Raw genomic sequence first — 18,227 nt, forward strand, 5'->3', positions numbered from 1 at the left:
TGGCTTTGAGGTAGCAGCATTAAAATGAGATAGAGAATTGTGAGTCTAGAAATAACGGAGGGTTAAGAACTTTATGTCCAGAAAATAACTTTGGAGATGGTTCCTGACATATGGAAGTGGCTGGCAACAAACATACCAGAAACCTACCAAGGTTTTGAGGGAATTGTAACTACCCAAGACCTCAAAAGCCCAGCTGGCTAAAACTCATAACTGCTCCTGCCCTTAAGCTGCTTCTACAGAGGGCATACTCTCAAAAACATCCAATTTACCTGTGACTTTGGAGAATAACGGACAAGGAAGAACCTCCCAGAAGGCAGAGCTAGGGCCCACAGAGGACAAGGGACAAGGGATTTCTCCCAGAAAACAGAGAAAGGGCAGCACCCAGAAGAGCTAACCATGAAATTTACTCCAAGACCTCAGTATGAAGGAAGTCTTCGCAAGTTTTGCTCAGCAGCATACCTGCTATTGACTAGGGACTGCTGTGTGTTTCCTGGTTCTCCCTTTTCTGAAAGGAAGTCTTTATTTCACTGATCTTGTTCTTGTTCCATCTCTATATATCAGGAGAAGCAGATCTCTTCTGAGTTTACAGATTGCTGGACCATGAAGAGCCACATCAGAGCCAAAATGAGAAAACTGCACATCACCCAGAAATCCCAGACATTAAGGTAGCTTCAGTAACTGGACTGGTTATGTATCCTCTCTCATGGGGCAGGAATAAAAGGTTCTATGTGTGAGAAGTAGGGGCTGCAGGAATATCAGGAAGGCCAGAGGGCTGGACTGTGGCAGAAAAATGCAATTTGTTACCAATCTGTTTTCCCCTTCTCCTACAGTGGAGCAGCTGGGCCATGACTAGTCACCTAGAGATCATATTTCTGGGCCTCCCTTGTAGATAAATTCAACCAATTGACTTTGCTCTTGTCTATGCAATATGAGTAGAGGGCTATCTACCACTTCCAAATCTGGGCCTTAGACTTTGGGCGTGTGCTCCTCCATGCTCTCTTTCCCCTCCTGCTGGCCGGAACATGGATATGACTACAACCCTGCTCAACCTTGTAGCTGAGGAAAATAACAGAGGAAACGGGAACAACAAGATGGAAAGAATTCAGTTCATGAACGATCTCAAGTCACCTGCCAACCTATACCACTCAACAATTTTTTTTATAAGCAGCTGATATTGGAGTTCTTTTATTACATCAACTTAGTTTTCATTCTAACTTCATCTGCACATCTACTGAAGAAATATTAAGATTTCAATTGATTAAGTTGTACCAGTTTTAAATACAGGGACAATAAAATTTACAGTATACAAAAAATTACACATATTTAATGTATACATTTTCATGAGTTTGGACATATGCATACACCATGATACCATCACCACAATCAGGGTACTAAACGTATGTGTCACCTCTAAAAATTTTCTTGTGCTCTTTTGTGCATATGTGTGTTTTGTTTTTGGTTGCTTTATGAGATCTACCCTCAATATATTTTAAATTGCACAATATCATATCGTTAATAATGTAGAGGTTTTGTATAACAATTATACCTCAATAAGGCATAAAAAATAAAAGTAAAAACAACTGGGGAAAACTGAACATTGACTAGACGATATTGAAAACATTTTCAAATGCATTAAGTGTGATAATGGTATTACATTTAGGTTACAAAATACAATCATTATCTTTTAGAGATATAAACTGAATTGTTTATGGATAAAATTTTATGTCTTGTATTTGATTTAAAATATGCCAGTGGAGGGGCCAGCCCCATGGCCTAGTGGTGAAGTTCAGTGTGCTCCACTTCAGCGGCCTGGGTTCACAGGTTCGGATCCCGGGCATGGACCTATATCACTCACCAGCCATGCTATGGCAGCGACCCACATACAAAATAGAGGAAGACTGGCACAGATGTTAGCTCAGGGTGAATCTTCCTCAAGCAAAAAGAGGAAGATTGGCAACAGATGTTAGCTCAGGGCCAATCTTCCTCACCAAAAAAAATAAAATAAAATAAAAAAATAAAAATAAATAAAATAAAATATGCCTGTGGATAAAAACAATCAGAACTAAAATGATATAGATCTAATATAATTAATTTTTCCAAGTTTATTCCAAGCTATATAAACAAGATGATCAATACACTCTTTCTCATGTAAAGTGAGAAAAATGATAAAAGACTTGGTACATCTCTGGTAAAATTGTGTGATGCTATTGAATGCTGCTGACTGGCTTTGGAGAATAAATAACTAATGTGAAAATCAGACATGCCACTAATAACAGAAAAGTTCTAGTCTGTTAATTGGTCTAGTAGCACATAATTTTTTTGTTGTTATTATGAAAAAGATATTAAACGTCTTGTAAAATAGAATATGATGAGAACTGACTATAATTGAAATAAATATTTCATGTTATGGTTTGAAAAAACAATATGCCAGTGGAGTGGAAAAATAAGGGGTGGTGGTATGAATCAAGATTGGTCAGATATTGACAACTGTCTAAGCTGGGTGAAGGGTATGAGGTGTTTTAATATATAACATTCTCTCTAATTTTATGTAGGTTTGAAATTTTCCATAATAAAAAGCTAAAAAATAATTTTTTAAAAATGATTATTAAAAAGGTTGGACTAATAAAAAAAACAACTAGGAAAAGGTGGTAGGAGAATAGAAATATCACATGACATATATTCCTACTTCAGCAAGCAGCAAAATCATTTTAAAATTCCATCAAGTACAATAAGTTAGCACTACCAAAATGAATTGTATTTTTTTTTTTTTTTTGGTGAGGAACATCAGCCCTGAGCTAACATCTGTGCCAATCCTCCTCTTTTTGCTGAGGAAGACTGGCTCTGAGCTAACATCTATTGCCAATCCTCCTCCTTTTTTTGCCTCCCCAAAGCCCCAGTAGATAGTTGTATGTCATAGTTCCACATCCTTCTAGTTGCTGTATGTGGGACGCAGCCTCAGCATGGCCGGAGAAGCGGTGCCTCAGTGCGCGCCCAGGATCCGAACCCGCGCCGCCAGTAGCGGAGCGCGCGCACTTAACCGCTAAGCCACGGGGCCGGCCCGAATTGTAATTTTTTTTTATTATTTTAAATTCCATTTGTAAATTTGTTTTGATAATTCCATAACTATACAAGCTTGCTATGTATATCATATGAATCTAGGCTTATTTTTTAATTTTTTATTTAATTATTATGTTTTTATTTATTTTAGGTAGCAATACAAAATTATCATAAAAATAAAAAAACTATAGAAACTCACAGGGGTCATTGTGAGACTCAAATGATAATGTATGTAAAACTGCTTTGCAAATTATACCACTCTATACAAAAACAAAAGAGAAAAATGCATTGTGTGAGAGATTAAACTATGGTAAAACACGTAAAATGTAAAAATAAAAAAACAAAGAAAATTAAGGCATAAAAGTTTGAAGGAAATTTGAAGTATAATATAGTTTTAACACAGACCACTATCATCTATTGCAGATATTCCATATACAGGAAAAGAGAGGGCAGGTTTTTTTTTTCTTTCTCAGTAAACTGTAGGAATTTCAGAGGCAGGCCAGAGGTCAGACTAACTTACATTCCAAAAATACTTAAATATCTAATTTTTTTCTACGTATTTTCTTTATGATATCTAAATAGAAATGCAGACAAACTCCCATACACAAGTATGATTAATAAAATCTGTGAAATTACTAGTATAAATCTTTAAAAAATAGAGCACAATACAGTGATATGAAATTCAGCAGTGACACCTCCAAATCAAAATCACCACCACCACCATTAATTAAGAAATTATTATATGCCAGGCACTATTTATGCCTCAATTATAACCAAGTACTGCAGTAGTAGTATTAATTTCATTTTGCAGATGGAGAAAATGAGGTTCAGACATGTTAACGAGGTAAATGCAGTTTTTAAGAAAGAGAAAAGTCTTCTTCCTTCCCATTTCTGCTACCAGTTCCCAAACACACACACACACACACACACACACACGCACGCACGCACACACACGGTGCTCAGAGCTCCTTGAGAACAGAATTATGGTTTATTCATCTTTGGACTTTTGTATCTAGCAAACTGGCCTGTAAATATTGGCTGAAGGAACCTTTGTAAGCTGTACAATCTAATAAATTTCAAATTCAAGTAAACAAAAAATTCATAATATTCTATTTCTTCATGAATTATACAAATATATGCATGTTAAAACTTTGAAATTCATTTAAATGCTTAGCCATTTTAACAAATCCTTGTTTATGGCCAAGTGAAACCTTTGCTTACCTGCATCGTGAAGTGCAGTTCTGCCCTGCAGGTCCACATGTTCAGTGGGACAATTGTACTGTTAAAACATAAAAACTTAGCAATCTAGCAGAGTTTTATTTTAAAATTAAATATCAAGACTCAAATAACAGCTGTTATTTAATCTTAAAATATTCCATTTATCAGCAACTCTAAAGACTACTAGACAAGCCACTAAATATTTTGACACAAAACAAATATCATAACATTATACTGTAAATTTAACAGTATTTCACTAAACAGGAAAACATATGGTACATTACAATGGAACGGGATACAGAAACTAAGTTATTGTTTGGGTTTTTTTTTAGCAAGAGTTAAAACTTGAACAATTGAATCAGAAAAAACAAATGAGTTCTGCTGTGAAACTTGGTGGCAAAACATACACCCTCTAACTGAAAACTTAATTCAGCCCACTAGTTCACAGAATTTTGTGGTTGCCTGGTTACAAGTTTAACTAATGGTGTTAATATGATATAGTCTAAGTTATCAATGTTTATATAGAAATATATAGATCCTATGCTGTAACACTTTATCTTAAGTCATATACTAGACAACAGAAAATTCCAATCTCCAGCTAATGTCAACAGGAAGGTCAAGTCTTTGTTATTTATTTTTAATACACTGAGTTATGCAATGCACTTCCCTCCGAGTTTCTGCTCTTTATTGTTCACATTCTTTCACAAATGATGGAAAAAATATTATGCAAGCTAAGAGTCAAAGTTAGCCTACTATTTTCTTTGATCTCAAATTCCAAAAACACATTAAAAACACATCTACTATTTGCAGTCAAAATAATAAAGCCAAAGTATTAACCACTTTACTACCTGTAGAAGTTTTTGTAGACACAATGCATGTCCATACTTCGCAGCCAAGTGAAGAGCATTTCTTCCTATAAAAGAAATATTTTAAAATATATAAGGGTTATTTTCTTCACATGTGAATTTTCCATAGAAATATGATTCATTTTTCCAAAATTAGTGACAGGATACTAATTTGTAAGCATCCTTTCAGTTTCCAAGATGTTTCACCCAGTTTCATATTTTAATGAGACAACATACACATCAAAACAATGAAGGTGGCAAGAAAAATTAAACACACAACCATGAAGAGCAAGAGCTTTGCCTTATTTGCCACTGTATCTCCAATACCTAGAGCAATACCTGAGACAGAACAAGTAATTAACTACTGGCATACGAAAGAAGGGAGGGAGGGAGGGAGACAAAGAGAAAAAGAGAATAGGGAAAGGAGGGAGAGAAAGATACTTAGATTTCACATAACATTTCCAAAAAGGCAGTGTAGATACGAAAACGGAAGTGAAGTGACGTTAAGTCAAAGAAAGAGTATTCTCTAATTCATTTTTATGCTTCAACTAAAATTCAAAGTTCATTAAGAGATCTTGTCTCTGAAAATCAGACAACTTGTTCAAATATAATGTGTATTGAAATAGGCAAATTTAAAGGAAACGACTGGGAGGGGGAGCAGGGAAGAGGTTACCAGATAATCTGAAAGGTTAATGTTGAGTATTGAAAAAAGGTAAATTTGCAGAGAACAATCTACCTCCAAACACTATTTCTCCTAATTGTATTTCTTTACACATATATCTCTCTTGGATGGTGAAAAATATAAGGGCTTCACCAGGCTATTCTAGTTTCTAATCTTTAACATTCTTAATTTCTCTCTAAATTCACAAACTTCTTACAACATAATTTGACTTCTCAAGTAGACCTTTCTGCTAGAAAAGAAGTGATTTATGTTCTGTTCATCCTGGATGAATGAATAAATTGAATTTCAACTGTCATTCAGTTTTATATGAGTTTAGATAAGTGAATAAGTTTTCCTGGGTCTGATCACTTCTATGTAGCTGACTAACCAGGTTCTAGAACAAAAAGCAGTCAGTCCAGACTTTTAAACGAGTACAGATACAACATATTCAATCACTCCTAATCATCGATCGTCTAATTACAAATAAGTCAAATGTGATGATTTCAAATTCCAATTTGCTATTGTTCTTAGACAAGTTTCCTAGGAACATTTCACATTGTGAAAAGTATCTATATTAACTGACATTCACATAGGAAGTAGGAGAGAGCATGGAGTGGGATGGTGGGAACAGGCACAGTGGTGACAGTCCCTGGTGCTCGACAAATTGCCACAAACTGGGTTATATAAAAATGTCAGGGCTAAGGAAATACCAAATCCAGCCACTTGAGACAGGGCAGCAAAAAATCAAGGAAACATCATATCTAACACATACCTCGATCAATCACACTCAAGGTGCATACCTCCCGAGGCCTGGGTCACAAATACCTCAAAACCACACTAACTTGAAATCTGGTATTTTGTATTGCTAGCAAATAAAGGACTTAAGATAAAATATATAAAGTTTTTTAAAACAAATTTTTATCAAATATCTACTTCTGGATTATGACAAACAATATAACAGTAAATGAGACAAGGTCCTTACCCTTAGGGAAGGACAATTCTAAGGAAAAACATAACAAAAACAAATCAAATAAAAATATGACTAAACAACAGCAAAAATAAAAGACAAAAAGTTAAGCAGGGTATGTCAGAATGCAGCATATGAAATGATGACTGCTGAGCCTGGGAAAGCATTTGAGCTGGATCTGCACTGAAGGAGGGAGGGCAGAAGTCACTAGATTCACCACGAGGCAAAAATGTCCAGAGCAGAAAGAACACAAACAAAAACAAGAAAGACACTAGTTTGAATTGGAATCAGCACAATAAATAAATAAAGTCTTGAGAGTTCTGAAGAGGTATGGTTAGTCCAAAATTTCTAAAAATAAATATTCCTCTACATTAATGGAAAGCATATTTATAAGTAATAAATAGTTTCTTTTTGGTTCAAAGGTGGCAGATAAATTGAGTTTGGCCTTCAATTAAGAATCTGATGTATCTTTTAGGTAAAGATTTTCCTCACTAACTCAATTGTGATCTCTCTCTCTCCTTCTCCTCCCCTTCCATTTGTAAATACAATGCTGGTTAACAGTAATTGATTTATTTGTCCATACATGGAGTTATAGAATGAAATATTAAAGTTGTTATGGAAATTCTCTGCTCTCGGTCAACTCTCATATTTAATTGAATAACAAAGTAGAACTGCAGAGAAATAGTTGTCACGAGTCCCAGAAGACTGAGAATGATTATCCTGAAGAATAGAAAACTAACATGCTCGTTGAAGAAAAGCAATAGCTGTATTCAGATACTTAAAAGTCTATCTTGTGATGAGCAGACAAACTTATGCTATAAGATTTTAAAAGACAGACATAGGTATGACTCTTTAAGCAGAAGACCCAATAAGAGACAAACTTAAACTGTCTATAAGAAATAATTTTTTATAAATATAGCTAACCAAACACAGAACAGGTTTCCTCATGAGGCATAATGGTTAAGAAAACAGACTCAGGGGCCAGCCTCACGGCTTAGCAGTTGAGTGCACACGCTCCGCTACTGGCAACCCGGGTTCGGATCCTGGGCGCACACCAACGCACCGCTTGTCTGGCCGTGCTGAGGCGGCGTCCACATACAGCAACTAGAAGGATGTGCAACCATGACATACAACTATCTACTGGGGTTTGGGGGAGAAAAAGGAAAAAAAATAAAAAAAAAGAGGAGGAGGATTGGCAATAGACGTTAGCTCAGGGCTGGTCTTCCTCAGCAAAAAGAGGAGGACTGGCATGGATGTTAGCTCAGGGCTGATCTTCCTCACCAAAAAAATAAAATAAAATAACACAGACTCGGACGGCAACTGCTTCACTGAAGGACCCTAGACAAGTTACTTAACAGCTCAGTACCTCAAATGCCTCACTGGGTTGACGTGAGGATAAAATGAGTTGGTACATGTAAAGCACTTAGCAGAGTAGCTATATACATGTTACATAAGTGTCAGCTACTCTTTTTATGATCATTATTGATGATGCTCTTGTTATGAGGCAGTTGGCTCTCCATCACAAGAAATGTCCAACCAAATTCCAAATGCTTATGACAGTGAGGATTCATATGCTGAATAGTATACAAGTATAAACTAAATGGCCCCTAATGTTCTTCAAAATCTGAGATTTTAGGATCCCGTAACACTACCAAGACCAGCACTAGACTTCAGGTCTCCAACTGTTCATCAGTTCAGCAATCGTTTCTCCTAAATTCCTTGTACTTGCCCTCTCCCCTACAACGATACCTCAGAAGCAAACCTTTTCTCAACTAATTAAAAACAGAAAATTAAGGACTTCTCTTTGTAAATCACATTTAGGTCTGATTAAGAACATTAGCAGTGGACAATGTTTGTCTTCTCTTTCTGTTTTGTAATTGACTACGGAGGCACACATACCGGCAGTGTCACTGGTTGTAATGTCAACTCCATGTATAAGGATGGCATTCAAACACTCCAGATTCCCCTTTGATGCCACAACATGAAGGCTAAACAAGAAGAAAATATTTGTTATGCCATGGAAACTACCAAAGGTCAACTTAAAATTTACATTAACGTCACCTTTTATTCAACACACGTACACAAATACATTTTAAAGACTACATTAAACACCTATATATTTCATACAAGGAAAAAAACCTAACCCATATCACTGAAAAACTCATCTTAACCCAAATTTATAAGGGGCCAATACTTTCTAGAAATACCTCCTTAGAACCAATGGACTATTCCAATGTTCAATAGCTTTAATAATAGAAAATTTATACTATAATATCATTCACTCTATAGTTTATTATTTCAATAACAAAGGCACTGGTGTTTGGAGCTTAATAAATGCACTAAAAAATGCCTATCAGATTATTTTGCTTAGTTTCAAATATACTGAAACTGCCAAAACAAATGAAGTTACAGCAGAACACTAAGGCCAAAGACAGATCAAAACATTTATCCCTTCTCTTTAGAATTACCAAATTAAGCCTGAAATAGAAAAGCCTTCAAAACAACAAGCTAAGCTACACTTAAAAGCCATAAAAGAACTGGCATAGTCTTCTTCCCCAAAAGTACCAATGACTACCATCTAATTCTTCCTTTTGCTCATAGAGCTGTGTGACTCTATGAGCAAAGACAGGCATAATTGAACAAGTTTCCTCATAAGGCAAGTAAAGCCTGCTTAAGAAACTAACTTTAAGCCATCAAGTATCCTACATACACCATAAAATATCCCATTGTTTCTTTGATCATCTATACTTCATTAATCAACAAATGGGCCGGCCCCGTGGCTTGGCGGTTAAGTGCGCAGCGCTCTGCTGCTGGCGGCCCGGGTTCGGATCCCGGGCGCGCACCGACACACCGCTTCCCCCGCCATGCTGAGGCCGCGTCCCACATGCAGCAACTAGAAGGATGTGCAACTATGACATACAACTATCTACTGGGGCTTTGGGGGAAAAAAATAAATAAATAAAATTATTTTAATCAACAAATATTTACAGAAATATTTTGTGTGCAATAAGAACTGAGATTGACTATACTCCACCAAATACAAATTGGTAACTAAATACAGTAGGACTTGTTGGCAAAGGATGTTGAACTCAGGCTGAAATAGAAATGAGGTCCTAAACAAGCACTACAATAACCATGTGACGATGCCAGAAGATAAAGGATGCGCAAGCACTGGGCAAGGTGCCTGGATACAGACACACTCTGTATCACACCCTCAGCAGGATCTTCCCCGGCCTGACCATTTAAAAATTTTACATTTTCCCATTCCCTGAAACCTTAGTACTCCAGGTTCCCCTATCTCTGCCATTATTATTCTACATAGAACTACACAATTTCCGGGCCGGCCCTGTGGCTTAGCGGTTAGGTGCATGCGCTCGCTGCTGGCGGCCCGGGTTTGGATCCCGGGCGCACACCGACGCACCGCTTCTCTGGCCATGCTGAGGCCGTGTCCCACATACAGCAACTAGAAAGATGTGCAGCTGTCACATACAACTATCAACTGGGGCTTTGGGGGAAAAAAATAAATAAATAAAATTATAAAAAAAAAAAAGAACTACACATTTTCTAATATAATATATAAATTCAAGATTTATTTTCTTGATAGTCTATCAATCTCTTCCTACTTAACTATAAACTCAATGAAAGCAGGGATTTTTGTCTGTTTTGTTTTCTATTATATCACCAGAGACAATAACAGTACCAGACAGATGATGGGCCCTCAAATATTTGAATAATTGAATGCTTAGAGACAAAATCTGGAGACAGCTTGCAAATTCATTTCCAGATATTAAAACACTCAGTCATGCATCTCTATTAGTATTATGACAAATATAAATGCAAACTAGAGAGCAAGCACTACTAAGCAAAGCAGGTTTGTGTCTAATTTGAATTAGAGAGAAAGAGATGTTTCTGATAAAAAGGAATATAATGTTCTTAAGAGTCAGATACATTCTCCTTATAGTAGAATTAAATTGCTATAAGGCTGGGGTATCAATTAATCTCTCTGCAACAATGAAGTAGGGAATTATACTATGCCTTGCATAGTTAGAACATTTTGAGGAATGGTAGTTTCCTTCAAGCAAAGGTTTTCAGTCTCCCAACAATCTTGAAGATATTTTTTTGTTTGCTTATTTTCATTTCTTAGCCCACAAAATTTGGAAGATTTCTTTCTTCAAAATCAATCAACATTATACTGATGATGCACTAAAGAGCAGAAATCACAACAAATCCACAATGCATTATTAATGCTGGGGTGCTATAAATAGTAGATGTGCATCAGAAAGAAGATATATCAATCATTAAAATGTATGCAGAAAGCTGTAAAGGAAATTGGAAAAGTTGCTTTATAGAAATAGTCTTTTGCAATTAAAAAAGTCAACTTTAAGTTTTCTTTGTTTAAACAAGATGTACTTCTGCTTCCATAACAGGAGATCCAGGTAATTTGGACAATCCCCACCTCTGAGGACAACTAGAAAAGTTGCATAAAATATAAGACATGCTTGAAGGCACCCAGACGCTAACAAAACAGTGAAAAGTTACTAGTCCAGAAATCACGGAAGGTCACAGGCCCAGAGAGGTGAACTTAGTATTTGAGGCCCTTTTTGCCGTTTGCTGATTCCAGAGAAAACAGCTAGGAGGCTGAACAGCACTTTTTTTTTTTTTTTTTTGGTGAGGAAGATTAGCCCTGACCTAACATCTGCCAAGCCTCCTCTTTTTGCTGAGGAATATTGGCCTTGGGCTAACATCCGTGCCCATCTTCCTCTACTTTTTTATATATGGGACACGGCCACAGCATGGCTTGACAAGCAGTGCGTAGGCTCACGCCTGGGATCTGAAACCACAAACCCCGGGCCCGCAAAGCGGAGCGTGCGAACTTAACGACTACACCACCGGGCCAGCCCCTAAACAGCACTTTTGACAGCCTGAGGGGATGGGGAAACAGGAATTGGAATCCATGGCTCTCCAAGTGGCAGTGGGGATCTCTGGTGAATCTGCCTCATTTTGTGGCGGCAAAGGGCTGCCCCCTAGGAGAGAGATGAAGAAAACAGATCCTTGCAGTGACTATGGCTGGGCTTCAAATATTTCATTTTCAAAACTGGGTTGAGGTCAAGAAGCACATGTTACTTTTGTCTTACATTTCAAAATTAAAAATAACAAAAAATCATTCAAAATAAAATTGTTTTTATAATTATAGATAATAGAGAAAATATATTTGCAACATGGCCTATACTTGACTAAATATAAAATGCTTTAATTAAGGAAGAATATAGTTTATGTGTGAGTAACAAAAGGAAAATATTTTATCCTATGGATACCAGAAAGAATTCTACTTTCTGCAGTGAAAACCTCAAAAACTAATACCACTTAATCCTTGTGAAGAAATGTTCTGCATCTTGACTGTATTAGCGTCAATATCCCGGTTGAGATATTGTGCTGTAGTTTGAGAAGATGCTACCCTTGAGGAACTGGGTCAAGGATACACGAGATCTCCCTATTATTTCTGACAACTGCATGCATGTGAATCTACAATTATCCGAAACTAAAAAGTTTAATTGAAAAAAACAGCAACTAATACCACTCAAATATTTTAAAAACTAAAGTTCACAGTTCATCAAATTACACAAGATTTTTATAACTCTGACCATTAACACAATAATTTCACTCAAAACTAAAGCTTACATAAAAAAAATCTGAACAAGTACTCAAGTAACCAATCAGTTAAAACATTCAAAGCATGGATGGGCAGAACTGAAGAAAACAGGTTTCACTGAAGAGTTTCATCCCACAGGTTCCCTTCATCTTTTAACATTTTGGCGTTTGGAAAAAAAGAAACATGAAAAACAAAGTCACTTTTAGATATTACATTTTTCCTATTTATATTGTGAGGTCTATAAATAGTTTAAAATTTAGCAAAAATAGGAACAGGACTCAAAATCACCAAGGTTTCTATAGCTATCAAATTGCATACTTGAGAAAATTGAAACAGTATAAAAAAATTGGAACTTTTCAAACTTTATTGCTCTCAAAAATGACTTAATTTTTAAGTCATGCTTTGCCATTTTTACTAAACTTAAATATCTAAGCATTCTCAGGTAGTGACCCACATCAAACATTAACTATTCATGTCTTAATATCCATTTCTATATGTAGTATCTGGTTCCCAGTTACTGTGTAATATTCTAAATAAACTCATGCAAGTATCAGACTGAGAGGAATTTGAGGAAATGAGACTTTTCACCTCTAACTCTGGAAGGTTTCCCAGATTACATTTTAACTGTTATATTTATAGAGGGCAGTGACAGAACCTAGATCTACCCTTTACCCTACTGCTCCCCACCCCAACAGGAAGGGAAATGATGAACACTGGGGAGGGGTGGGAGAAAAAATAAGCATATAAACAAAGCCAGTGGTCCTCCTCAGTGACAAAAACAAAAGGGCAGGATCGCTACCTGTGTCTTCCTAAACCACACTACTTATTCTGCCTCCCCTTCCGCTCTAAACGTTCTCATTTAAACGAATAACCCAAATATAAAAATGGATTGGGAGTTGAAAGGAAAACACAGTGTAACTTAACAAAATTCTTCCAAGTCAGAAAACAGGTTCACATCCCAGCTCTGTGACTTATCATGAAATTAGACCAAGTTACTTAACCTCTGTAAACTTTTTCCTATGTCTTTTAGAGGGCCACTGCGAGGATCAAATATGATAAGGAATACGAAAAAACTTATAAATGAAAATGCACGAAATAACTCAGGCTGTGGTTTGCCATAGGGCCTAAACAACTGGGCAGTATTTTAATATTCTCTCTCTAGCTTGAAAATCTTTCAAATTGAAAACGTTTATTAGTCTATAATGTTTGAAAGTTAAGTTTGAAAGATTTTATAGTGTGGGTTTTGATAAAGATTTTTTTAACTAAAAAGTTGATAACCATTTCATTTGTATCCCAAGTGTCTACCCAAACCCCCCGTAGGGAATTATCATCAGTAATACTTACGCAGATCTGCCTTCCACATCTAGTTTGCCTGGACTGACTCCCTTTTTAGCAAGGATTGAGGACACTTTTTCTACATCTCCCCTTTCTGCTGCTTTCATCAGTCGGTCATCATATTTGCTCCAATCTGCTGCATGCTACAAAAAGGAAAAAAAAGTAAACATGGCATAATATCTATACTATATTAGTAAGACTTTCTAAAGAAGGAAGGAAAGGAGAAGGGAAAGCAGTACTGCGTAATGCATCACTCGATTTCCAACCGCATCCCAAATTTCCTGCTGCCTGCTGTGCTAACATCACCAAAAGAACCTTTCCAAAACACATGATATACAAGAAAGATTTTAAAGTATACTTTTGAGAAAAAGCATATTTCTCATGTTCTCTGCTCTGTTTTCTTTGCCTTCAGAGCAAAGAAAGGTAACTAATTGCTGAACACCTACCTACCCTGTGCCAGGCATGAATTACTAAAACAACCCTAGTAAACCAAAATTATCATCCTCATTTAACAGATGAGAAAAGTTAAGGCCCCAGGGACATTAAATGACTTAAGTGGCCAAGCTCAACCACAAATTCTCATGACTTCCAAAATCAGTGTGCTTTTCCTATTCTCTAACTCATGCTTTCAGATTTGGCTCTGGTTATATATCTCCCAAGACCCTCAGATGCAGTGGAATTCTGTACACATTTTAAGACCACCCCCCCCCAATTGTTTAAAAGGTACTTTTGAGGGCCGGCCCCGTGGCTTAGCGGTTAAGTGCGTGCGCTCCGATGCTGGCGGCCCCGGTTCTGATCCCGGGTGCGCACCGACGCACTGCTTCTCCCGCCATGCTGAGGCCGCGTCCCATATACAGCAACTAGAAGAATGTGCAACTATGACATACAACTATCTACTGGGGCTTTGGGGGAAAAATAAATAAATAAATAAATAAAATTAAAAGGTACTTTTGGAAATACATTTATGAAGGCAAATTACATACACTCAATAGAGAAAGCAATTCATTATGCTTAAATATTAGAATAAAGAGTAACTTCTACATAGAAAAGACTCTATAAAGTATTAACTATTTAAAAACCCTGAGATAACAGGATTACAGGTGACTCATTTTCTGTCTTCTTTTTTACATTCAACATATATTGCTTTTGTTAAGAAGATTTTTAATTTTAACAAAAACTCACTGCACATGTACTTAAAGGAAGATCGAAGACAATTTTTCAAATAGATGGATGTATCACATGATATACATTTTAATTGTATTCAGGTTATCTTTAGCTTTGATTTGAGAAAATATATTCAAGACATTCTGAAGCCAATAACTTGGATCTTTTCTTAGAAAGCAGAAATGTAGAACCCAGAATTAAAACATACATTATTTAAACAAGTAAGGTTTTAGCCTTTTAGAATATTATACAGTAAACTTATTGCTCAAGTCTGTGCTAAGTCTAGTATTATTTCTAGAATAAGATGTACACATTTTTCACTTAACTTACAAAGCAATTCCTATGCCCACAAACACCATAACAAATCTCTGGGGGAAGAAATTGATCACTTATATGAAGCACATCCTCTAAATGTTTGATCAGTACGATTATTTTATATCTACTATCCCCTCCCAACCAAAAAAATCACTAATTTTCTAGCTAAATCAGCAATGTATTCCTTAAATACTTGAAGTGAAAAATAAATATGAAAATTGAAATTAAAAAAGACAAATAAAATTTTAAGTCACTCCTGAAATGTAACATTTCCGTGGAATCTGGTTCAAGTACCTACAAAGACTTCACAATTGCTCTCTCTAAATTAGCCAAATTTGGAGTGAACCCACTTCCTTTTAACTTCTAAAGTTCAAAATGTCAACTATGAATAGAGACTAGCCCTACTTATTGGCTCAAAGTCTTAAACTACATTTTAGGCATTCCCTTTCTTCAGTTTTAAAACAAAACAGTTTGCTGACTCTAAATTGGGGAGTGGTAGTAGATGTAGGCTTACTAGACTTTGTGTTTTCAAATACCTAAGGGATTAAGTCATGTGTAGCACACAAATACTTGCTCTAAATTGATTAGTTCATCCTTGTAGTTAAAACAATCTCAATTTTATTTCCAAGTAAACTCGCTGGTAGAGAAAGGAATTGTTTACAACACTAAAAACTTGTAAAATCCAAAAGCAAGGCTTTTTAAAAGATAACTAAACGTGATTAAAGTCTCCAATTATCATGTGATTTTCAGTTCTACCTCACCAAGCACGGATTTCCATTTTGCTCCACTGTCAGTTAACAGAAATACTGCTCAGTTATTAAGATTCTATTATGAGCTTTTTAAACGCAGAAAAAGAAACAAGAACTTTTGTTTTCTATCATTAACCCCAATCTGCTAATCAAATAAATCAGAAAGAATATAAGACAACAAAGAAACCAAAATTAATAAAACAGTAATACATTTTAAAACAATATAGTTCAGAAAGCCCAATCAAGAATCTTTTGTTACACTGGACTACAGGGATACCTACTCTGTTCTTAGGAGCACAAGAAAACCAACAGTTCATCATAGACAGGATTTAGCTTCTTGTTGCTAACAGCAAGCCACTTCGCGTTGTTACAAATCTCTGTAGCTCACAAAGCAAGCCCTGAGACCAACTCCTAACAAGTAACTCCGTCCCTCTCTTTACAGCTCTTCCTGTTCTACGATCTTCATGCTGTGCTACACTTAGCTTGGATCTCTAACAATATTTTCTTCGTCTTCGGGATCCTTCTCCGCCTTCATAACGCTTGAAAATTATCTTCCTTGCTGTGCAGCACTTGATTAAGAGCAGCCCCAAATCAGGTACTGTACGTCCTCCTATTTCTTATTCTTTAGAAGCTGTGTTTCAAAGCTGTCCCTTTCAGGGACTCCACCGAAAAACTTGAACAGCACTCTGCATCCTGCCGCCTCAGCACTGCAACACAGACGCTGCAGTGCATGAAAAAACTGTCTACGTCCGAATCATCCTGTCAACAGTGTGTAGACTGTCTCCCATTGGTCAGGTTTTATTTTAGATTCCATAGGGCTTGACAGCTGAGTGACAGACAGGAGCAGCTAAGAATATACTGTAAATGCATGCTTCTCCTCTGAGTAATAAATTTCAGGTCTACTAGGGACAAATGACTCAAACATTGTAAAACAAGCTTTTTATATCAAAACAACTTATGTGACATTATGACAATTTTGTTAACAGATAAATTTGATTATTCTACAAAACAATATTTAATACCGGTTTCAGTCTTAGGATCATCTATCATGAAGTTATAATAGCCTTCATAAATAGAATGTAAAATTCTATTTTAAGCAAATGTGTCACACTTTAATTTAAGGAAACACACACATACACAGAGTAACACTTTCAAATTTTCTCCATTTTCCCTCATACCCCTATCAGTCTCGTTCTGAATACAACCAGGTTTCAGTTTACAACTGCTGCCAGTCTGTCTCCTAACATGTTAAGCGAGAAGAGCCAGAGGCACTGCCAAGACATTAAATAGACCGCATTATGATGAATACTTTTCAACAAATTTTAAATTTAACTCAGTACTCTTAATTTCCAAGTTTAGCACCCTGCCTGATATGACAAGTAAATATTTTATCAGTGGAAAATAAAATTATCTGGATTCAGGGATTAAAAAAAAACAAATAAACTGATTAAATACTAAAGGAGGCAGATGCATATTAAACACTGAGCTAGACTATAAATAAAACTCCATTTGGGGACAAAGCAGACAACTTCTCCACATTCTACGATATTTAACATGCTTGTACCAACATCCCTTATATTATCAAGGATGGTAACAAACATCTGCCAGCTCCAGGGTGTTTTTATCTTCTAGTTACCACAATAGCATGAGAGCAATTTACATTTCCTCCAAAAAGACAGATTTGGGAAAACTGTTTCATGAGAATGCAAAACATTCCAACACAAGTGCTTATAGGAAAGAAGTAACTGCTATACTATGGATCATGCTGCCAGTTAAAAATTCTGTCATGAACTTCAAGAAATCTGTTTCCTACTATTTAAGTTAAAAATATTAGGCACATATTCTAATTATAAAATATATAAGGTCATACACCATAATGTACTATTTTTGAAACAATAATTGTTTTTTCCCAAATCACATTAGACATCACAATGGATTCTTGGCTAGACCCAGAGACTCCACCCACTCAATTTCATCCTTCTTCAGAGGAAATCTGGGATACAACTCAGGCCCTGTCCTTTGGTTAACAAAGCAAGCACATTCTTTCTAGAAATAGGACAGCAAAAGCAAAGGAAATAAAAAGAAAGTGGGAAACCTGTAATGAGTAATAAAAGCATATAAGGAGCTGTCTGTGCTAACTAAGGCTCAAGAGATAGGATTTATGTGCCCTCCCATACTGCAGATATCCTGAGCCTCCCCAGCCTCTGTGACTTAATCTCCTGTTCCTGTTGTTACAGAATCCTTCCCAGGTATCTCCCGAGAGCTC

The 18,227-nt window shown here is 36.3% G+C and overlaps 1 protein-coding gene across 6 annotated transcripts in view; it reads right to left on the reverse strand.

The window, feature by feature from the left end:
- The window catches only part of UACA (uveal autoantigen with coiled-coil domains and ankyrin repeats), a 98,143-nt gene that overhangs the window by 26,778 nt on the left and 53,138 nt on the right, over positions 1-18,227 (reverse strand). For 4 of the 6 annotated variants that reach the window (XM_058541971.1, XM_058541969.1, XM_058541970.1 and 1 more), the window contains exons 2-5: positions 13,743-13,876; positions 8,648-8,736; positions 5,124-5,188; positions 4,279-4,336 (exon numbers count right to left, since the gene is read on the reverse strand). In XM_058541971.1, coding sequence (XP_058397954.1) covers positions 4,279-4,336; positions 5,124-5,188; positions 8,648-8,736; positions 13,743-13,876 — 346 coding nt within the window. Of the gene's footprint in view, positions 1-4,278; positions 4,337-5,123; positions 5,189-8,647; positions 8,737-13,742; positions 13,877-16,242; positions 16,297-18,227 lie in introns of those variants that run through there. The other 2 variants (XM_058541974.1, XM_058541973.1) reach the window with 2 other exon arrangements.

This window comes from Diceros bicornis, chromosome 5 (genome assembly GCF_020826845.1).
Source record: "Diceros bicornis minor isolate mBicDic1 chromosome 5, mDicBic1.mat.cur, whole genome shotgun sequence".
Taxonomy (NCBI): Eukaryota; Metazoa; Chordata; class Mammalia; order Perissodactyla; family Rhinocerotidae; genus Diceros; species Diceros bicornis.